At 41.0% G+C, this 24,297-nt stretch overlaps 1 protein-coding gene across 6 annotated transcripts in view; it reads right to left on the reverse strand.

Moving 5' to 3' along the window:
- The window catches only part of zranb3 (zinc finger, RAN-binding domain containing 3), an 88,792-nt gene that overhangs the window by 4,579 nt on the left and 59,916 nt on the right, over positions 1-24,297 (reverse strand). For all 6 annotated transcript variants that reach the window (XM_049570599.1, XM_049570596.1, XM_049570597.1 and 3 more), the window contains 6 exons: positions 20,746-20,850; positions 16,467-16,609; positions 9,460-9,600; positions 5,252-5,410; positions 4,087-4,279; positions 306-437 (listed from right to left, as the gene is read on the reverse strand). In XM_049570599.1, the coding sequence (XP_049426556.1) occupies positions 306-437; positions 4,087-4,279; positions 5,252-5,410; positions 9,460-9,600; positions 16,467-16,609; positions 20,746-20,850 (873 nt within the window). The remainder of the gene's footprint in view (positions 1-305; positions 438-4,086; positions 4,280-5,251; positions 5,411-9,459; positions 9,601-16,466; positions 16,610-20,745; positions 20,851-24,297) is intronic.

Genomic DNA, 24,297 nt, shown 5'->3' on the forward strand with positions numbered 1-24,297 from the left:
CAACAAATGCTATATATCAATATGTCACACAGGCACATCATGTGATGTTATTACAGGCAATATATAGCTGTGTGAGGGATGGTATGACTTTTGATCAATGTGTTTGACCATGTATCACATTACTGCCATCGCACATGATCCTCAACATGACTGATGAGGCTTTCTTTTTCTGTGTGGATAAAGGAGAGGTCCATCCACTGTGCACCTTAAACGTTAGACAAATTGCTTTTGCCCCTTAAGCCCTTTGGCTCTAAAAGCTGTTGCTGCGGTTGTTACGGGTGCAGTGATGCGGAGTGTGCACGTACGGCTTTGTGGCAGACGGTGCAGAGCGTCTGCAGGTTGTCCAGGGAGCACTGTCCTCCTCCGCTGTAGACCGGCCGGATGTGGTCGACCTGCCAGAAATCCCCTTCGACCGGAGCGCGGATCATCTCATTCAGCTAGAAGCACACACAGAATGAAATCGTGAGTGTCTCAGTGCACTGACTACCCTTGGATGTTTTCTCATAGTGCTCCAAATTGCCAAAAACAAGCTGTGATTGCATTGCCCTCCCAAACCATCCATCTATGCTAAAGTTCATTTTTTGAACTGATGTGATGTCTTTAGTAAAGCTCAGTCTCTCTCAGAGTGCTAAAGTGACCTAAATAGTTATTTCGCAGCACACACACTCATCCACACACAACACCATTTGTATTAAACAAATCTGCACCGCAGGGGCACTTCAGCGATGTGCTTCACAATAAAAGAAGATAAAAACAAATAAGTCTTACGGAGTAAACATGACAGCGAGGCACATAAATGGCAGAAATCTACAACAGGAAATAATGAAAGAAAAATGCAGAATAAGGCCTCTGATAAAGGTTTGAAATGTGAGGCTGAATGCACCACATCAATGACAGTGAACTTTCTATTATCCATCATCATCAGACGCCTGAGGTACAGCCACATAAACCACAAAAGTGATTTTTGTCCTACATAATGGGCGGCAGTAGTGATGTAAATTTGCCTGACAAAGAGAGAAATGAGGCTAAATAGACCAGAGGGAATAATATGTGACAGAAGGAAACATACTCCTCAATGCCATACTATTGTTTTGTCAGCTGTTAATGGCTTTGTAATGACCAGTAAAAGTTTGTGAATACTGAGAAAAGGTTAGCAGGCTCACACACTAAACTAAGATGATGAACATGGTAAGAATTTTCTGTTCAAGCAGTAACTGATATTACAAAAGAAATAAAAATACAGCCTTATGTCACCTGAACCCCAAGGCCTTACGCTCAGTACTAATCACCAAGTGTTAGCATCTTAACATGCTACATGCTAAACAAATATAGTGAACATGGTAAACATACCTGCTAATTTTTAGCACATTCATGTTTTTATTGTGAGAATTAATAGTATTATTTTCTTGTTCACTTACTTTTTTTTTGTCTGATTTCAGTGCTGTATGGTTTACATGTTCTAAATAAATAAATAAATAAATAAAATAAGAATCTGACATTACCAGTTAGTTAGAAACACCACTGCGCTTAGATTTAGCCTAAAAGAGCGGCTTGCATGGCTGTAGACTCTTAGGTTTTTTTTTTTCCGTAACCTGTTATGAGGTCAGTTAAAGGGAATCTCGGCATTTTTGAAACTGGACCAGAATTGAGAGAGGGTGCTGCAGCCGGCAAGGGCAAATAAAAATATGAAAAATAAACCCATTATTCACCTTCTTAGAAGTGAAACTGGCTCTGTAGATGGTAAAATTGCTGTTTATTTCAATGGAGTCTGGTTCTGAGGGCTGTTTCTGGTTACACAAAAAGGATCTTACTCTTTAACAGAGAGGTCTATCTCTGTGGGGATCCTTTCCATAATGTTGCCAGACACTTAATAATAATTGTGATTAATTGATTGGTCCTTTACTCTGCAAAATATATATACAATGCAAGAAAATTGTGAAAAAGTAGCCCAAAGCAACAGATACAAATTACCTAATTTGTTTAACCAGCACTAAAAAAAAACCCCAAATATATTAAATTTACAATAATATAAAGCAGAGAAAAGCAGCAGATCTTCATATTTGAGATGGTGGAACCAGAGTTTTGTTTTATATTACCTGCTAAACTACTTTCTGTTGATTGATTGTTGACCTAAAGAGAAAATTGAGGACATATGGAATCTCAATAAAGCTGTAATTTCTAATTCACTTATTAAATCTATACTAATCGTACACAGGTAGACGCAGCAGCATGTAAGGAGCTAACGAGTTACTGGCTGGAAGAACTGAATTGCATCCTTACAGGACCACAGTGCTGAACTCCAGTGTAGCAAAGAAGAAACACTGGGAACACAATTACCTGAACACTTAACCAGTGTGTTGCTTGCTGGTGTGTTTTATTTTATTATGAAAACAGAGAAAGAAAGAAAAGAATACAGAGTGAGCAAGTGGAGGAGCGAAAGATGATTGAGAGAATTAGAAGCAGAGAAAGAGAAAGGCCTGATGGGAAGAGTTCTGGGCGAAAAATCCATTTTCCTGCTTTGACTGCTACTCTGCCGACATTAAGGCAGTGAGCTGGAATTGATCCCAACAGGTTTAAAGAACAGGCCTGCTCACAGGGGCAGAGTTCACGTCTCTTACACACACACACACACACACACACACACACACACATTCACACTCTCCAGTCAATTGAACCTGCTTTTGTGCCAAAATTGTGCACCTTGCTACACCAGACCTCACTACTACATACACACACCAAAATTCTGCTCACAGGCACCTAAAGGCCATAAGAACTACAAAAAATCCACACACACAGCAAAATGCCAATACACACATGGCAGAATTCTGTTATACGCATACTCGCACACACCCAAGAGGACCCCAAGGTACACATAAAGACCCCTATACACATATACACACAAACACACCAGAACCCCCCAGTATGAACCAAAGAATGAGCCTATAATCTCGAGGCTCCTCCACCGCTGCGGCGTCTTATCATGTGGCTGAGTTTGTTTCCTCTAAAGCGCGGAGCATCGATCGCCGCTGATGCTGCTGCCGGCGGCACTTGGAAGGGGGGGAGTGTGTGTGTATAAGTGTGTGTGCGTGTTTGTGTGTGAGAGAGAGAGGGGGGGGCTTTGCAGGATAACAGCCAACCAAATCAAACAGGCTTACTGGTCGAGGCCTGGCACTGGGAAAAAAAAATCAATGGGCCCAGCAATCCATTTACTGGGAGCTGGCCCCTTGGAGTGCAGATCAACCTGTCTGTGTGTGTGTGTGTGTGTGTGTGTGTGTGTGTGTTTATGTGTGTGTATGTGTGCATGGGCGTGCACGTGTAAATGTGCGTAGGTGGGAGGGAGAGTACAGGGCGCTTTTATTTTTGCACTTACACTGACAAGAAATGGCTTTTCATGTCAGTTATGTAGCTCACATCAGGAGAGTGATGTTAAGATGATGTGTGCATTGTAGTGTCTTAATACTGTAGGTCTAATAAGGCTGTTTGCTTATACAACTGTATTTTACCTGAACCCCAAAATCCAATTCCAGCTTAATCTCTGAAGGCATTCCCATCTTTGTGTTTTGTGCTAATTATCAAATACTACTGTGCAACCCAAGCGGCAAACTCTGGGATTGAAAAATGAAGCCAATGTGCGAGTCCATAACTGCAGTTCATCGAATGGCCACTTGAGGCTGGCTCCAAAACTAGCTCATCAGCAAAAAGTAGTATTAGCATTATCACAGTTAACTATAGCACTGTGCTAACCAAGCTACCAGCTAGCATTACGGTTTTCTCCACCCTCTCGTCCAAATAAACAAAAAAAAAAAAACATTGCCAAAATGCCAAACTCAAGGCTTCAAAATGGGACTCCACAAACCAATGAGTGCCGTCACGCTGGCTGCACCCATTATTTCATACAGTCTATGATGCTAACATGCTAAATTAAGATGGTGAACATTGTCAACGTAACATCTGAAATGTTCATCCTGCCAATGGTGATGATTTTACCTCGCATTGTTTGACAGCTTATTAGCAACCACTGAACAATCTACAACCTGTAAGAAAACAATTGTTAAAACTCGGCCTTTCTGTGCTCTGGTGTCTGACCTGTTTGAGTGACAGCTGTGCCAGCCAAGTGTTCTCCAACATATCCTTGCGCTGGGAGGGCGGGGCATCACGGACCTTCAGGAACAGGTCGTGGGCATAGAGGCCGCAGTGCTGGCAGATGCCCTGCTCTGCCTCCAGCACCCGTGTGCGCATGTACGTCTGGCTGGAGCGCAACTGGAACTCCTCCTGGCACCTAAGGGTGAGGAAGCGAATAAATCTGCCTTAACATTTATGACAATAACAGCTGGAATTCTTCAATTTCATACACAGGTGAGAGTTGTTATTGTCGCTTTTCTACTGAGATTCAGCTGAAAGGCGCACAGTAGCACAGCATTGTGTTGAAGTTTGATCAAACCCAGGTACAGAGGAGAGAAGGATATCACCTTGACTTAATGACCTGAATTTGGCTCTTGAAAAGCACTTATGGAAATTACATTTCTACTTTAAATGGGAAGTGAGACTGAAGGGATGCAGAGACACTTTGTTAGAATTTAGTTGGCGGCCTTTCACAGAGTGACCATATGAATGAGCAGGAGCGGGAGCAGCATCTCGCTCAGGGACAGCAACACATTGCAGACACTCAACAAGCAGCATTTTTCCACTTTCTATTTAAGTATTATTTATATTGATGCAGTGAATTGATCATGAAAAAATGTAACAGGAAAAGGATCATTATAAACATAGGAATTGCAGTCTGCAATCTTTTTAGTCATCAGAAAGTAATTTTTCCACAAGGCAAAGCTGGCAAAGCAACAAGGTGAAGTCAACATTATAGTTTTTGAGTTTGTTCTGCACAAAAACTCTCAAAGCTCTGAGTATAATTGAATTTTTAGGTGCCAGATGGGTGGGCTTTGGCACAGAGGACAATCGGTACTGGAAAGTTTAAGCACTCACAGACACAAACTATTTGAAAGTTAATTTAATATGCTCTATCTCTGACAGACATTGTACCAAAGACGGCCTGGATTGTCCCGTTGCAGTAAGCCCCACCCATCTGGTGCTCCAAGCAGGCAATGCTCAGATTTACATGCATCTGCTATTTGAAACAAGTCCTTGGAAGTTTTTGTGCAATTCTTTACAAAGACCTGGAAATGTCCAATTTATCCCTTTGATTTTCCCCATTGCATGAGGGCTGTAGCCATGTGTGTATTCAGTGTCACTATACTTGTGGCTGCAGAATCGAGTGTCCCAGGCCCCACCGGAGGTAGAGCAGGCCTGCTGGCAGGACAGACACAGAGGGACACCCTCACTGTCCACTGCCTGTAGGTAGCCAGACTCTGATGATGGCTTCTCCTCCACTGTCTTACAGGACTCCTTGCCTGTGCTGGAGACACAGATTCAGAAAGAAATCTATTACATTTACTCAGGAGTAAAGACTTAATTCATTGGCTGCTTTAAAAAGAACTCAGAGCAGAGTGGTGAATGCGGCATGATTGTTGTAGTACAGAGAGAATTAGTGGCGTGGAAATCAAATTAACATGGAGGAAGAGTTGTGTTTGCACTGACAGCACATAAAATCTCCCCAAAAATTCCCGAGCAGTATAATAAGTTATTAAAATAAGTTCCTTTGTACTTCAAGTTCAGTTTGATGCTATTACTTTGATACTGTTACTTCAGTAAGATTTTGAATGCAGGACTTTTAGTTGAGTATTTCGACACCTTTATATTACTACTTTCACTTAAAGGGACAGTGTATAAGATTTAGGTGGACTTAGTGGCATCTAGTGGTGAGGACTACCATTGCAATCAGCTGAAACTTCTACCAGTCAGAATTCCCTCAGTGTTTATTGTTCAGGAGGTTTTTACCAGGAGCTGTATAATCCACAGAGGTCTCCTCCTTTTCAAAACACAGGGATCCGGTGATTAAAATTGGTAAAAGGCACAGAATAAAGCAGTTTCACATCAACAAATTAGTGTTCTCCAATTGCAGTTTGGCATGTCGGAGATGGGCTGTTAGCCAGGACAAGCTAATGTGTGCTCACCTTTTTTCTGTGATAACAAGACATTCAGGAGGTTTTTAATGGGAACTAATTCCCTACAGAGGTCTCTTTCTCTCCAAAACAGACAGACCTGGTGATTTAAATCGGTAAAAACACTTAATAAAGCAGTTGCACATTTAAAAAAAAAAAAAAGAAAAGAAAACAATTGTTCTTTTCAGGTTATTATACACTTAAGAAAACATACTTATTATATTACATTTCTCATCCCCATACATCCTACATACTGGACCTTTAAGTTAAATATCTGTGCACTTCTTTAATCATTATAAGGATTGCAATGCTTAGATAACCGACATAACTGATTATGATGGAATGTGATCTTAGCAGACCTAAAGCTGCAATTATACTTTAAAGTATTGACAAGAAATGATAAATTGCAGTATTCAGAACAGTTTTCAATGTCAGAACATAGGGCACCTCAAATGTCTCTAAGTAAATGGATTCCATCTATTTACGCAATCTATTCTTTATATGTTTTTGATTCAGGCAGCATGGCTGCTGCAGATTTTTAGCCCTTTGTGCACCAAACATCAAAGAGGAGTTACCTTGACCCATGAGATCGACATCAGTCTGTAAGCCAACAGCCAGATTCAATGTAGAGAACAGCAAACAATCCGATATCTCTTCATCCAATTTAAAAAATGTCTGCTTGCTTTGTGTGCTGCAGATGCAGAGTTGATGGACATATAGTGTGTGTTTCTGTGTGTGTGGGAAATGTTTACATACCGTGTGTATATACTGTACATGATGGTGATGCATCTGCAGAACATTTCAAGTATGTGTGTGTGTGTATGCCTGTCCTTTTGGCAGAGGACAGTGAGTTTGGGCATTTGCCATGTTGTCCCAGCAGGGTGCTAGAGCCACGTTGGAGGGGACAGATGGACTAAATTCTCTTTCCCCATGGTTTACAATTCAGACAGACAGAGAGAGGAACAAAGAGCCAGAGAGACACAGCACTACAGAGTGAGATTTAATCATTGAAATGGAGAAGAAAAAACCCTCTAAAAAAGGAACCTTGCTGCTTCAAAGTTGAGAAGATACCAAAAATTGGAAGTACCATGAGACAAATGCTGTGCCAGCAACATCTTGTGGATAAAAGAGAGACAGAAATAGACTTTTTACTGGTGTGCCCAAACTGAGAATGGTAAAACATTGTACTTTGGGAAAAAAAAATGTAACCCAGAAATACACAGTTTGCTGCTAACTGTAAATGTTGAATGAAAAACATGTTAAAGAATGTATTTTCGTAGCAAAAATGTTATTAAAATCAATTACATGCACTTTACATCTAGCATAAAAGTAATTTAAATTCATATATGCACAAAGCAAGTGGGCATGTTGGCAGCTCTACATCGCAGCATGAGGTAACTCGTGCTTCAAACCCCAGAAATCACGCAACATGCCTTCAGCAAACGGCACACAGCCTGCTAATGTTTACCACCGAGCTGATCTCTGATGCTTTATACCAAAGGAAACCAAAGGCACGAGAGACAAACGACATCTGACGCTGGTGAGTCCAGCTGTCAATCAGTGGAGTGCTTGCTCACTGTTGAACAGGAGGACAATTCTGTTTTATATATTTAAATTGTCTCTTCCTGTGGACAGCAAGGCGACCGCACCAGATAGTTTCATTTGAGAAAATTTGGAAAATCCAGTGCATCTCAGTTTTAAACGATCATAACATGAAAGCCAACACTTGCCACTCATGCCACATTAGGTTGACGTGATATAGCTGACATTTAACACCTCAGTAACACCACCACTAACGCTTCAGATGACACACATTTGTTCTGGACGAGACGAAATGAAATTGCAGAAACAGATTAGCATAAAAGCTACTTCAGCATTAATTATGTAGAAACCTGATGTAACACTGAACTAGAAAAACTGAACAAAGAAATACAATTTTGGATAAAAATCAAGTGTGGTTTATGAAATACAAAATGCTTAAACAGTTTATCAGTGATAAGGAGAGAGATAGAATCTTACTACATTATCAAATTACAGATGTAGACGTAGACGCGGACACTTATAGTCTCCTCCCTGTCAGCTCTGCTAAATGTACGCTAAATTGAGGCTCTTATGTCTATTTTGCAAGTCTTGGTGGTGCTTTTTGTGGTTGGCGTTGGAAGGTGGTGGCATGTGGATGTGAGTCACTCATCGAAATGAGGAAATCATCTCACCAGTCTGTAAACTCTCCTCTTGCCAACTCCTAGCTAGCTAGATGCTAGCTAGTCAGGTCAAGGTTTTCAAATGCCAACGTCAAGTAAAGATGGAGAGGAAATGGGCACCAGCTGTGCTAGCATCCTGCTAGCCAAAGTACAGACGTTGAAAAATACAAGGAGGCATGCGCTTTACAATGAATAAGGACTGGTGTGTCGGTGGGAGTGTGAGGTGCTGTCCTGTTCCTGCTGTGGATCACTGCTCTGATGTTCAGAGCTGGCTGCTGCCTGTGTTTGGGAGAAGCGACCATACAGCCATCTTGTTGGGGATGGGATGTGTGGACAGTTACATCATTCCTCAACCAGAAACCATGGATTACCAGAATTATCCGGAAACATGGACAATTTTTAAGCAGCAGCCAATGATGTAAAGAGGTGCAAAAAGGACTAAATTACAGTGCACAAGTTAAAGGAGCTTTTCTCCTGACTATATCAGCTATTAGCATGTCAGCTAGACAGCAATGTTAGCTTTTGCTAAACATTTTTTAGAAAAAAAATAGCCCTTTAGTCTGGCCTAAATAACTGGCCAGTGCAGGTGTATAGCCACAGTCTACATCCAGTGAGTCAGACTAGGTGTACACAAATACAAACCTCAGATGACACCCTTTAAGACACTTCATGTTATATCACACACATTTTCTATATAACACCAGTTGCTGTCTATATGTGAGAAAGAGTGTGTGTTCGCTACAAGTTTCCATAGTGATTTTCCCTCCTTGGGTGTGCTGGTTGCATCTCACCCAGTAGATTGTATTTTGGTCTATATTTACTGTACTAACATGCTCAGCAGGCCTTTGTGCCTCTCCCACAAGACACACACAGATCTCCATGGAGACAGCTGGGGGAAGGAAAATGAAAATACACCAAATCCCAAAGACGAAGCCACGTGACGACACAAACCACCTTCATGTACCAATCATGAAACTTCGTCTTTTAAAACCGCAAACAAGACCGCACATGATCGGTTACACCTAAATACTGTTAGGGGTGATCTGGCTATTGTAATAAACCAGACAAATAAAGAAATCTAAGATTGCAGGCTGTAAAAATTAAAGCTTTGAAGATGTAATTTTAAGACTTTTGAAGACCTGAGGACAGCTTGACCTCTCCTGCCGTGAACATCCACCCACACATCTGCCCCTTTGACCTACCTCTCTGAAGCAAGTGGCGTTAGTGAAGCGGCAGACCTTCTCTTTGTGAAGAAGTTTTCCTTGGTGACCAGTCGGACGCTGCCTCCCTCCTGCTGGGCCTTGCTCAGGGAGGCCTGGGCCACCTCGTCTTTGCTGAGGTACCTGTGAAAATGGGATAAACGGGGCTGTGAAGGGACGGAGGATTTGCAGACGTTATATAACCAAAGAGCTTGAAGAGGGCTGATTCACATGTAGAGCATGGGGGAGTAAGTGCAAGAAGCTTCACAAGCTCTCTCTGGACAGCATTAGTACCAGGTAAAATAGGAGCTTGATGTTGCTCAAGCATTTCTGTAATCTTAGTCATCTAGTTGGGACTGCGGTAATCCTAGGACTCGCCCACGTAAATGTAACACACACCAACACCCACACAACTGGCAAAACTCCACCAACAGCCTCAGTGCAATGCCAGATGCGCGTTTATATTTTTCTTGGCACCAAACTGTTCTTGAGCGCGCAAATTCTTAATTTCATTGCTTTTTTTTCCAATTCTATTTGTGTGCTTATATTCTGTTTGTCCTCTTCCCCTGCTGAATCCTATCACTATTGCAGCTGCAGCAATTTAATTTCCCCACAGGGACCGTCAATCATCTAATCTAATCCATCTACCTCGCCATCGGTTTTTATGGCCCTTGTAATACAGATGCTAGGTGTGCAAGTCGAAAATTGCATGAAACACTAGATGTCAATCCAGACAGGATTAAAATGACCCCGGGATGTCAGAGTTGACACAAAATACAGGAGAGGAGGAGCCGGGAGAGAAAGAAATCTCTGACTTGTTTGTTCTCAGCAGAAGAAAATTGCTGTGATCTTGAGGGAAAAGTGACCAATCACCAAACGTCGTCAGGTAACATTAAGGCTTTCTACAGAGGGATGGTACGACACTCTAATGGTTGCCATAGAGCAATTATCCCTCTCTCTCCTCCTCTACAGGGAGGTCAGAGATCACACTTAGCTACTAAACGCCAGACCTGGAGCTGGTGGAGACTCTGTTTTACTCAAAGACACTTTGGCAGAGTGGATGTTTGCTGACTTTGGCAAGTTAACCAGCCACTATTCTAACCATTCTATCATACGGTTTATGACAGCATTTTGTGGCTATGTGATGAATTGTGCTGGTGGCCTGACATTTTGTCAAGTACTTTCTGTTTTAGAGGTGCAACACGTGTCTTGTTGTCATTGGATAACAAAGATTCAGCCTTCTTGTAGGGTATGTAGAGTCTGTGTTTTTACCCATCGGGCCTTTTGACAATATGTATTGCTTAAATAAAGAAGTCAGCCAGTGTTTCCAAGTTGTTATTTTCACATTAAGTCAAGGTTGTATCCTCACAAAAGAGGTTTCTGTTGTTTCGACTATAAAGAAATGGATTACGCTCAGTGATGCAAACCAACAATCTGCTTCTTGGACGAAGAGCCGTGCATGTAGGTACAAGAGCAGAAAAGGAGCAGTGAGAGGTTTTAAGTAAGTGAAAAGAAAAATGTTCGACACTCTGCGTGTGGTGCTCAAAGCACCAAAAATACCTTTGGAAAAACTCAACAGCAATGTCTCTTTCCAGAGATCATGACCCACATAATCAACATAATGCACAGACCTTGTTGTGAGCAGTTTCATGTAGGAACTAGTTTTTTTCTACTGAACTACAGCTGCCAACCAAATCACTGCATAGAAGGAAGAGTGCATCTACTCATGGACTTGTGACAGTGTTGGTTGAGCTGTAATCTTGCTCACTGGTGCTAGGTGAGCTAACATTAGGTGCACGCTTCTGTCTGAGCAGTGATCTGTGGATTATCTTGCGTAATCAGGTTATGATTTCTGCAAAGAGACATTGCTGTTGAGTTTTTTAAATGTATTTTTTTTAGCGCTTTGAGCACCACACACCGAGTGCCATCTAGTTCCATTATATTGGAGAGAAGGAGGACATCTCTAAGGCTGATATTTCCAACACTCAGCAACTCACACCAAAACAATCTAGTCTGATAAGAGCACTACAGGCAAGAAGAAAAAACAAGGGTGAGGTAGGTAGAGACGGATGGAGAGGCAGGAGGCAGCCGTTGAGTGGTATGGCTGTTTAACAGTCAATAAACTCAGGCTATGAAGCCGTTCACTAATTGTTATGTAGGTCGATAACTAATGCTGTATTTTACAAACATTTGTTTTGACAGCTTTGTCAATTCATGAACTTGGTTTGATTAAACTTTATTGCTTGCAGAGAATCAGCAGCACTGCCACCTTTGAAATAATATCAATAATTGGACAGCTATAGACCTATAAGACATGTAGAAAAAATACATTTAGCACTTTTTAAAGGAAAGTGAAAGCTGCCGTCTTCAATGTTAAAACCATTTGACATTCTGAAAGGTTGTTGATGCCACTTGTATCAAAATGCAGAAACAAAATTAGATGTTTCTGCCCCTAAAAAACATATAGTTGCTCACAGGGGCATTCACCACCATCAAAAGCGTATTATTTCCATATAAAAAGAAATTTAAATATGAATGGATTATTTAATTCTACCTGAATGGTTACGTGATGTGTTTCTATCCTGACTGCAGTGTTCCCCTGATTACTAATGAAATACAAGCCTCCATGAAACACCCTGCTATTTAAACAGGAAGGTGTTGCCACTGTTAAACTATGCTTTTAGTATTTCTACTCAGCCCTGCAGGCTATGCAGTGACATTTTTATGCATTTCCACCACCTCCATCTGGACAGAATACTTTCTTCGGGAGGAAGATGGAAAGAAGGTAGGAAAAGGGGGGAAAAAAAATAAAGAAAAGATGGATGACAGGAGGCAGAAAGTGGAGGAGGGAGACACATCAAAGAGGAGAAGTTTCTCTGGAAGCTGAGGGGAGATGAGGAAGAAGGTAAGTCTCCATCAAACACATGAGCTTCCTTTGCTTCAAACAGTCCCTGCACAGAGGCTGGATGAAACGAGATACCTTACACTAAACTGGAGTCCAACTGCGCTTCTGGGAGAGTGTGGATGTGTGTGTGTGTGTTTGCATGTTTTTATGCAGCTAGGTGCCTGGACAGTAATTCTACACTAAAGATGACTGGTGCTCCTTTCTTGTTCTTTTTATTTTTTTGCATTACAAATGTTTGACCACTAGCAGCGCTATGGAGCAATGTTTGCACAATACAAATAGAAATACACATTCCTTCAGGTTTCACGCTGTTTCACTCAGTCGACAATTGGTGGAATTGAGATATTTTCAAAAATCTGCATTGCAAATATGTTATTGATGCATTTTTTTAGAACACAATGCATTTTGGTGTGAAACACTGAGTGTAGATTATTCCACGGAGCACCTTGAACAGAAAAGTCTGACACTCTGGGAAATACACTTATTCTTTTTTTTTGGCCAGAGTTAGACGTGAAGATTGATACCAATTCCATGTCTGTATGCTAATTTGTGGCTTTACAGGGGGTCATATGCTCTATGACTATTTCTTGGCTGGGAGCAGTAACTTCCTAAAGTCTCCTCTGGTTGCTTGGTAACTGGTTGGCTGCTGGTGGTAACTTCATATTTACTGTATACACATGGCAGTGGTGTCAATTTTCTCTATCTAGCTCTCAGCAAGAAAGCAACTAAGTACATTTCCAAAAATGTCAAACGATGCCTTCAAGATAACTTTGCAACAGCTACAGTGGATTACCTGGACATGGTTTTCTGCTGGTAGTCATTTGATGCACAGCTGCAGGAGTGCTGCCGCAGGCCTGTGGTGGCAGACGGTTGCTGACAGCGTACCTGCAGACCCGCAGAGCGGCAGACAGCAGCCCCGGCTCCTCCCAGGCCGGCCTGCGGTTCAGCACCGGGGCCAGACCCTGCTCAGCTGTGTGAAATCAAACTAACGAGCTAATGCTATAGTCCGGCCCAGCTGAAGCTGCTTTGATTGATGGCTGCTCTCCTCCACTGGCCTCGGAGAGACATACAGCTTAACAGTCAATCCAATTACATACACTGCAATGGTACACCTCAGAAGGAACAGAGAAATACGAAGTTTAATTTAGATGTTTAACCATAACCTGAGAGATGCTTTGGCAACTTTTGGGATGATATAATTTTGTATTATGTGGAAACACACTGTATTTAAAGCTATAATACTTAAATACTTATGACAGTTTGAGCTTAGAGGTAGAAGATGGCGTTATTTTGTTATTATTAAACCTTTATTTAACCAACTGAAGACACACTGAGATTCAATATAATATTATACTGCATTTAGCAAATATCTGTTCATACTATTCTTGTATTTTTACACATTTACAGATTCATAGTCAGTGTATTACCTATGGTAGATGTTGGTCAGCATGCTCCCAGTTTGGAAAGACAGACAGGAGTACAGGGAAGAGAAGCTAATCAATCTGAGGCTGTGGGAGGTCAGCACCTCCTCCTGTTCTAAGATTATTGTTTCTAACAACCTGATTTCAGTTAAAGCATACACTATATTTGGATTATTTTACTGCTTTACCTTGCCGTCCCACAGCCTTTTTTGGTGGGGAACTGAAGCAGTTAGATCGCCCTGTTTAGACACAGTCATTTACCTGACAGCACATAGAAGTTGCTGGTCTACTGTCAACTCGATCATTTAGGTAGCCTGTGATACTGTGTGACCTTTAGAACTGAACTAACATAGTGTCCACAGTAGTGTTTTGCTTAGCTTCTGTGCTGGTACTCTGCCTCTCCAAACTCAATGTCATAGTGCAAGAAGGGTTATCAGGTCATGTGAAAAAGCTGACGAGTCCTCAAACACCCCCAAACAAAACAACTACTTTAAGATTTTAGCCCGAGTTGATTAGGAGACACCTGTGGCCACTTGAATCCTGTACAATGAAGGCAGAGTCCCTCAGTGACAAATAACCTACTATATAGAGGGGCAATTACAAAATGCACATAAAACACTGGTGTCAGAAACGGGCTCTGATATTATGAATACTTCAAGGATCATCATTTTAAAGTAGTGATTTTACACATGAAGTTCAGAGCACTAGTTCAACCTCTGAAAAAAGTTGTATAATTATTCCGTGGCTCTGTGGGAGCTTTGTCAAGTCTGAGAAAATAACCCTGTCTTTTCTCAGTTTCGGCTTGAGACTTCAAATTTATAGCACAGAGCCTGTGTTACAAACCGGAGGTGTGGAGTTTGAAAGATGTGGGTGTTTATCAGACAGGGAGTGTCTAATGAAAGACACTATAAAGTTGCATAATGTGAAGAGCAGGATCTAGTGGGGGGGGGGTTTTGCAGTGTGACTTATTCCGGAGGCTAAAAGTCAGGTAATCACGGCCTCTGCTAAATCTGTTTCTCACAAGTCCCCAAACTTTATGAAAGTGCAATACTGAATCACTGAAGTAAGCTTTAATATATGTTGCCATAGTGACGTGATGTCGTATTCTCAGCCAAATGTTCCAGTTACTTATCCATTTTCTATCTTTATAGATGCTGTACTTTATATATGATTTCTGATTTAATTTTATTATACGGATGTTTGGAATGTAATTTAATCCACACATTATAATGTAGAGTTGTACATTTCAATGTGATTGCTTTCCTCCATGCAGTCTGGGAAGATAATATAGTCCAATGATTGTGTATATGCTTACCGTCTAGGTAAAGTATCTTACATTAAACCTGAACATTTTCATTTTAACAGTCTTATTTCTAAATTTTGAATACTGTAGTGTTCAGGTGGTTTAGGAATGGCTGGGTTTTAGCCTGCGCAATGGTTCATAAAAACATGAAATCATTAACTGAATCTTACTAACCAGTGCTATTTATGTGTGTTGCATAGCAACCAAACTGATTAGCTACCATTATGAAGAAAATTGGTATACATCTATATACGAAAGAAAATTCTTGTGCATTCTTATTCTATTATAATGGCATATAATAAACTGTCTATAGCCAATGATTGCGATAATCTTAGCAATAAAGCGTACTTAGGCAGGATGCAACCCGATTAAAATCCTCTCAACGCTTCTGAAATCACTGTAAATCACCATGAGTGGCTTATGACGAAAACATCCACGGCATTGAAAACCCAGGCAAAGTGCATTAAGTTTGAAGTAGTTGAAAACTGAGCGTCTCAGTGCTGGGAAGGTGAGCCGTGATCGCCCCGCTGAGCCGAAGCTGGAGCTTGATTGGTTCTGATTAGTGAATAAATCAAACAGGTATCAAATCAAGCCGGGCCAATTGCCTCCTACTCACACCTTGATTAGGTTCGTGCACCCAAACACGTTCCCCGGTTGAGAAACACTCTCTCGGTTACACATACACACACATACACGAGTCTACCCTGTAATTGGCAAACTCTCCCTGCCTCTATCCACGCCAGCTGTAATTAGTGTGCCAGCAACAATGCTTGTTTGTCAAAAAACACACATGTACACATACACAACATTCATCCTATCTTCTCTTATGCCTCAGCTGACACTCTTTGATACACCCACACACACATGCAAGTACGCACAAATACTATTCAGCGTTCCATGACGCCTGGGGCAGTTGGTATTTACAAATCTGCCTGTTTCTTGGTGGAATCTCACACGTTGCTTTCCGGTTTCTGACATAATGGTGGGAATTAATTCATCTTAGTGTTTCCACCATTTTGAAATTTACACTAACTGGCATGACGGGGTGCCAGGTCAAATTAGGTTTTACTGATCAGCTCAGAGGGGAAGACATATTTGTTCTCTTGTTACGGATCTATTTATGGCAATAATAGGGGGAGATTTACTCCTTAATTTTTTCAGGATTTAAAAATGGGTCCCTGATTTCAGACAGTGGCAGACAAAAGCATTCCTGCTGGCAACCATCAATTGTCGTCTCAATTGACAACTGTTGCTAGGCGATTTTATAAGTTGCATCCTCATCAGTTGGCCAATTACCTCCAGAATGTTTACTCGCAGCAAAGTATTTGAAAGTCAAAGTAGCACATTTCCTTCAAGAACATATTTCCAGCTAGAATCTGACCTCTTTGTGCTGGAGTGAGGGCGCTGGGTGGCGGCCAGCTGCTGCAGGCCTAAAGTGGGGCTGTGGAAGAGGAGGCCGCTGCGTCGGAGCAGTTTCTGCTTCATGGCTGCCAGGCTGCTCCATTCCTGAACGAACCTCAGTACCTGCGGGGGGGGAGGACATGACACCTCACTTCATATTCAATTTCAAGCTGAAACTGAAACTGCTGGAGCCTTCATCTTCAGCACAAATTGATAGTTTGGATATTGGACCCTCTTTAAGAGCAAAACTTTTTTTTTTTCTCTTTCAGTTTTTCAATTTTGAAAATACACTTAAGGTGAAAACAAACAATCCAAACTTGCAGAGCACACATGCACACTGACACACACAAGCAAACAGTTTTCCAGATAGCTGAATAAAACCCATCAAACCAAGAGAGAGCTGTATATGCTTTCAGCCAAGTCAAGGATTCAAAGAAAATCCACTGGCAAAATAACAAATAGCTCACCAAGCACCAAGGCCTAATGGCCAATTTACCTACATATATTACACTGGAGGAGTGTGGTGCTTTTTTCATGGATGATACCTACTCTCACAAAAAGATTATTTGTGTTTAGATAAAACTCAGTGTGCATTATAAGGACAATTTCTCAAACCCAGGCTTGCTTTGTTGATATTTTTGCAGTTGAATTGTGCAGATTTTGATAGAAATATTAAGAACTACACATTAAAAGCAAAAGTTAAATGGCAGCAGATCAAAATCAGGTAAAACAGGAAAGAAAAAGAAAAACAGAACAACAGGAAATAAATGAATTGAAGTATTTTCTCATATCAGTAAATGACACAGCACTGGAGACTGAGCTGAGGTTTTTTGCATAGGAGGAGATCAGGGGTCAAAGTACTGCGGTCAGGATGGACGTAATGAACTGAATGATCAAGAAAACCCTACTCTGCATAGACTGGATTGTCTGGTACAAGACTCCGGATAAGATTAAGAAATATCCTAACATTGTAACTCTTCTGTGAGGTCATCGAAGGTGAGCCGAAAGTCAAGTGGAGTCGAATCAGATGTCAGAAGTCGTGACTGAGGAGGAGAGTGGGATGGTGTTTCCAGCTTCCAGCTTCTCCAAAGGTCGGATGGGTTAATAGGTGAGTATCAGACAGTGTGTGGGTGGGAACTGGGAGGGCTTTGATTTATCACTGTGAAGCTGGACAGAGCTGGATGTTAATCATGCTTTTATGTCTTAAAGGATAAGGCTGGTGATGTTCTGTATTAGTCTTACTGCCAAATAAATAAATAAACCCAATAAAAATGCATTCTACTAATAAGTACTATGTGTGTATCCTAGCCTTATACATGGGGCTGGTCTTAGACTTTTGGGGGACCTAAGCAGGATTTGGTATTGGATGCCCCCCCGTGAACTGCAGCCCTCCAGTTCCCAACCGGAGGGTCACGGTTCAAGTCCCTATAGACTGAGCTAGTGCTGCCCCCAAAACTATTTGCATGAGCTGCACCTCACGCAGACGTGAGAAGCCAGCCGTGCAGTGATGGTATAGAGTTCAGAGCAGGAGTAGACTATCTGTCAACTGTAACTCTAACTCATGTGACATCAGCTAGAGAGCTTTTCGAAATTCCCAAACCACCCAGAGGGGTTACATCTGAATAAATTCCTCTCAGCAGAAAGTTTATCTGTAGAATATAACATGCATTTTTTTGCCATGCAGGGATGCCCTCTTTTGGCATATTTCCAGACAACAGCGGTCAGAAAAGCTGTTGTGGCATGGTGGATAGAGCAGGCGCTCCATGTAGGCTGTTGCTGCAGTGGCCCGGGTTCAACAACACTGTATTTGTCTGTTGCACCCTAACCCCATGCACGACCCTTTTCAGGGCCATTTGCTTGATCGGTTTAACATTTGATGTTTTAGTGATATGTTTAATTGGAAAGGGCTGAATTTCAGCTGTCTTCATGTGTAAGATGTCCAAATATAGAAAGGATATGACACGACTAAACAGACAAGATGCGAAATGGGACCTTATGAAAACAGTAAAGAATATTACCAAAATCTAATAATATTGTGCAATGTCTAGTATATTAATCAAATAATTTGAAAAAGGCAAAAGGACAACTGTTAAGATTTACTCAAGAAAAGGGCTAAATTTAGTCGGTAAAATGCAAAAATTTTAATAGGAACCAATGCAGCTAATCAGCAGTTAGATCGGAGCACTAGTTTGGAAAACTATGGGCAAGTAGTTGAGTGTTATTTTAGTCAATGTATTTTTTTCTTTAAGGTATTACTATCACCGTGAACTTTCATATACTCAGGGTTTACAGTACATTTGTGTTCCTTATGGTTTCTTTTAAGGAACTTCTAAATATAATCATTTGAAGTGACAGAGTAAATTCCACACTGATTGAAGGATCCACCATGCAGACACACTTTAAGGACATAACATATGGTCGTTGCAATATGAAAAGGATTATATCACTTCTTTAAACCGACCTCCAAATGAAATGTATTCACTTGAATCATAAGCTGCAGTGCTGTCAAACTGTTGAAGACTTGCTTGTGAAGATACTTATCCCAGTTTGTGTTGACTTTTGTTTGTCTTGTTCATTAAATTTGTTTAACTTATCATATTTAATACAATCGCAAAACTTGGAAAATCATTACTTAGCCGACCTAAATCATCTATTTAGCTATCACTGAGCTTCTTGTTTTGTCACTATGTTTGGCAAAAATGGAACAAAATGTCAGTATTTGTTTTGGAAGTTATAAGAAGTTCAATTTTAATTTTGTTATTTTCTCATGTTCATTTAAAAAAAACCCTTTTCTAGGGGCCCCAGAGACCAGGGGGCAATAATCATTGCTCACATCACTTAGTGGGAAAGGCTCTGCTGATATATCTTATTACTCTGCACCATAGAGCTCCAGTGTTGTCCAAAAATTATTACAACACATGATCATGAACAACACACTGTAGTTTATTTTGACTCAATTCCACATGCATCGTCTTATTGCTGTAAATACTCACTACAGCACCAAATGGGTATTAATCCGCTGCTGAAAATCAACCCCGACAAATGCAATTTACTCCTCTTTGAATGACGTTTGCTAAAAAGTGTACGTCCCACCTGAAACTGTCTGAGTGCCACATTCCCTTATAAGGTTCAATTTTCATGAAATACAGATTATTCCGATATAATTCATGATAGTTTCCCATCATTCTTTTACAAAACGTTTGCCTGGGCAGCCTCTCTTTGGCTGTGTAGGTGAGTTTACACACCACTGCCTCCCTTTCCAAGCCGTGTTGCAGCCCACATTAAACCGCTTGCTTACTATTGATTTTGATGGACAATTGGAGAGTAACAGGGCGTAAATGATGGGTCAGAGGATGGATGCAACTCACGCCTTCGTTTTACAAACCAACATAAACAACGTGACAGGTGGGGTGTCTGTCAGCAGCTCTGTTACTGCCACGGCAGATTGCAGGATTTAATATTAGCTGGTTGGCGTGCGGGGTCGTTTGAGGCGATGATCCGTCTCCTTTAACGACTGTCATAAAACGGCACTTTCTCTTTTGCCGGGCTCCTCAGTCGCCCAATCCCCCACACTGCCCCCTCTCTTTTCTCCTCTCTCCATCATCCCCCCCAGCCCCTCCTCCGTCTCTCCCTTCAGGGCCTGCAGTGGTGGAAGTGAGCGTCCACACTCCACCTATCTGTCGGGCTCCCAATGCTGCTGCTCTTACTTCTCATCATCAGTGGTGTCACCTTTTTTTTCTTATTTAAAATGTATTTAATCAGGAAGAGCTTCATTGAGAGGCTGTAACACACACACATATCTGATATCCGTTTAATAACCCCGTACAGCCTCGTCTTTACTGGGTCAGTGGAATCGGGGAGATAGCCCGTCTGACTGTGGTATCAAACTGAATTATCTTAGTCTAAAAATAAGGTCATCTTTAAAGCAGCCTGTGGGCTTACTCGCTGAAAAACTTTCAACTGCACTCGAGAATTTTCTGTCATCTTGGAAATTATGCAAAGTCATGTGGTTGATATCTTTCTAATCAATCAAAAGAAGGAAATATTGGCACATTTTAAAACCTAAAAGTCAACTGCGGCAGATTCCCCCTTTAAGGCGTTTTTACAGTAATGACACATTAAGTAGCTACATGGCCCTTGTGTAAACATTCTAATTCTCTTACACACACACACACACACACACACACACACACACACGTTCACAAATATCAAAGCACATGTGGAAGACACACACACACAGCCTGGCGGGAAGGGCAGACCTGCATTCGATTTTCCCGGCGCCGGCTGAAGGCCTCAGGCAGGTCGTCCCAGTTGGTTAGTTTGATGTCCAGAGGGACGAAGCTCAAGTTCAACGGAGTCCCGTCCTAACACACGAGGAGACAGAGAGGAAGAAGACAGCCTTAAGCGAGGAGATTTGTTACTAGGGTTACTAATACTGCTGCTACCAATACCACCATCACTCTTACTAGAGCCACTTGATGGTTAGATACCTAAATGGCTGAAGTGAACCTTTAAAACTGGAAACACATTTCGTTCTTAAGACTCATTTGACTAAAAGATGCTTCACATATAATTTATTTTATTACCCAATCACTCAACAAAAATAAAAAGTATTTGTTTCTGCACACATAACTTCACCATATCAACAACAACAATCATTTTATAATTTGTGCTGGGGGTTTACATGAATAACAGCTCATCACATTGGGACTATAAACGCCACAAAGTAATGAAAGTATTTAAACTTAGTAGAGCTCAAACGATGAGTTTTTGATTAATTGTTGTTGTTTTTTTAAGCGTAAATGCCAAAAAAACAGACAATGCTTCTGGCTGAAATCCCCACACTCTCGCTCATGAGGCAGAGAGAGATCTATAAAACACACTCAGTGGTTCTTTGAAGCAGTAAACGCTCCACAGTGGCACCACTACACTACACACGGTCCCTTCATGGTTCTTTCGAGCTTCCTGACTGGCTCCTCGTGTTTTCCTGCCCAAACAGTTGGTCAGAAGTGGGATTTGCTGCTGAGTCACTGGTGTAACCAAAGCAAACAAATACAACCACGCACGTTCACTTGCTCGGTATAGCTCTGAGTGAATGACGATGCAGCAGAGTTATTGTTTCAGTTGCCTGACAAGAATAAATGTCAGGGTAATATTGTCATTATATAACTTATGGAGGGATAGATTGCAAACAAACCTCTCTGATGCTGTCAAATGAATGTTTCATGTGTCAGAGAAGGTGGGTGTCTTTGTTTTCTCATGAAATACAACAGAGGAATTTCTTTCTCTGCGAACATCGCTGTCTCAGATAGCAGAAGTTAATCTAAGTTACTGTGAACTAGCGGGGTAAAGTCAATGTTTGACTTTGCTACTGGATAACTGCATCGCCATTAGAAAAAACATAGTGTACTTTGTTTGGAATGTAACATTCTTTTACACTTTTATTCTTTTGAAGATCCAGTTTGTAGGATTTAGTGGCATCTAGTGGCCAGGTTGCAGATTGCAAACAACTGAAACTTCTCTCGTGTGCCAAGCATGGAGGAGAACTACGGAGGCAGACGCAAAAACCCGAATTGCCCTGTCCAGAGTCAGTGTTTGATTTATCTGTTCTGGGCTACTGTAGAAACAACAGCGAAGGCTTTGGACACCAGGGAAGAGGATCCGTTCCCTATGTAGATATAGACGGCTCATTCTAGGGTAATAAAAACACTATTCTTAGGCCCTGTCTAAAAATATAGAGATACTTTTCCTCTTGTGCTACAAAATATCTCCATCCACACTAGAACACATAAACAGCTCCAACTGCTTGCTGGTGCTAGCTGTCTTCAGTACCCTCCTCTCGTCAACAAAGGTAGTTAAGTGTACAGGCTTTTAAAACAGATAACAGGGTTCGCATTACGGTTGATTCATCTTTGATATCATGAAGGAGTTCAATCAAAGACAAAAGTGATGCCCTTGACATACTTAAGTTTTCCTTTCACCGCTTACCAACAACAATCCCACACTGGAAATGTTCCTGCCACCTGCTGATTTGACAAGCCCTGATTCAAAAACACTGTTTCTGGTAGAGTTTTGAAAAATCTGCACTTTGGAAGGCTTTTTTTATAATTTTTAATTTCTGTTGTAGTGACCTTAAACTTTGTTTGCACGTGGACGAGAGCCCAAAATGTAGAAATATCTGCTTAAAAAAAATATCTGTATACTTCTAGATAGAGCATTTGTTTCAGGTGATTTTACACTCATGAAAACATAGTTATAAGTATTCGATTGCACTTCTGCCAGTTAATCCCCTTAAATCCTGGACCTTTAAGAGTTTACTCACATATTAGCATTAGCATAGCTTTTAATGGTTGTTTCGTAACCTGGCTGAAATATTCTGAATTCTGATATTAAGAAATGTCTCACAAACTATTGGTTGGCATGCATTGTGCTTCCTGTGATGCTATTATGAGGTTGATATTTGTGTGAAAATGAAATATGTCTTGATTACTGCGAATAGTTTGCCATGGAATTTGGTGAAAACATACATGTCATGTACCCATCATATTAAACTCAAATGATCCAGTCACTTGTCACCCAATGTCGTCAACAGCATGCATATGAGCATACATGCATATGAGAATGGTGTAAAATGGTGGCACATAATAACAAACTGTCACTATTTCTATATGTGAAATGGGAACCTTGATTGTTACAGACAACTGAGAACATAAAGAAAATACTGTTAAGGGTTAACAGTTAATAGATCAGTTTGAACATGAGGGCTGAACCTATAGTAAGCCATTTAGTTCAATATGGAACATGTATGGCACCTGCAGCACCACGACTGTCACCCTATAATATATAACGTTCATATGCAGTTAGTTTCATTGTGTTCTGCAGCTCAATTAATATTAAACTACAGGTATTTTCAGCCAAGCAATCATATTTTTAATGACTAACCTGCACAACTTGAATCCAATTACATCCAAGTTCTGTAATATGGCCACACTTTATTCTTTATTGGTTGCCATGGTAATTCTTGTGGTAACCAAGGAGCTCGTTAGTGATCTCTCTTGTTTTTATTCTAATATATGTACACGTACTTTGAACATAATGCTTCTCTGGTGACAGTGCACATGCATTAGTAACAAAAATAATGAGGACTGTAAAGAGTATAAGAAAAAAACCTGCATATACCCACAAGAATGTACCTTGCTGTGATTATGGGTAATCATACTGCCGCAGCTTGGAGGTATCTGCATAATCGTTGTGAAAAAATAACCACAATAAAGAACATTTTCCTGGTTATTACTGCTTCATTAGCACTAACTACTGCCAATTTGAAGCCTGGGAAGCCACTTACACTCAGAGTTAACTTCACTCAGATGACAGTGATTGTGCCAAACATCAGGGGGACATTTACCGGAAAGAAGGTGACCAGTGAATTTAAGTAAAAGCTATAATCTGGATTTCAGTTTTCAGAGACAGTTGGACATTGGGGACATAGAGGACAGGCAGGAGATAGGAGAAAGATAAAGTTTAAAGGTTAATACCTGCCAGCAGCTGACACAGGAATTCAGAGATACAAATCAACATTAGGAAGTTCCTGTGCTGCATCCTCAGTGCACAGAGGCCCGTGTGTTTATTTGGATTATGGCAAAATAAATATCATGGAGAGTCGGGGGAGCAGTGGAGCAGGTTGTGCTGTTAGAACATGGAACAGGAATAGAGCCTTGCTACTGTATATTTGATTGAAAAGAGGTGTACTATCCTCGCCAAGGACAAGCTCATGAGTAACAAATACATACAGCCACAATGTGTTCACTCCA

The sequence above is a fragment of the Epinephelus fuscoguttatus genome, linkage group LG24 (assembly GCF_011397635.1).
Source record: "Epinephelus fuscoguttatus linkage group LG24, E.fuscoguttatus.final_Chr_v1".
NCBI classification, from domain to species: Eukaryota; Metazoa; Chordata; class Actinopteri; order Perciformes; family Serranidae; genus Epinephelus; species Epinephelus fuscoguttatus.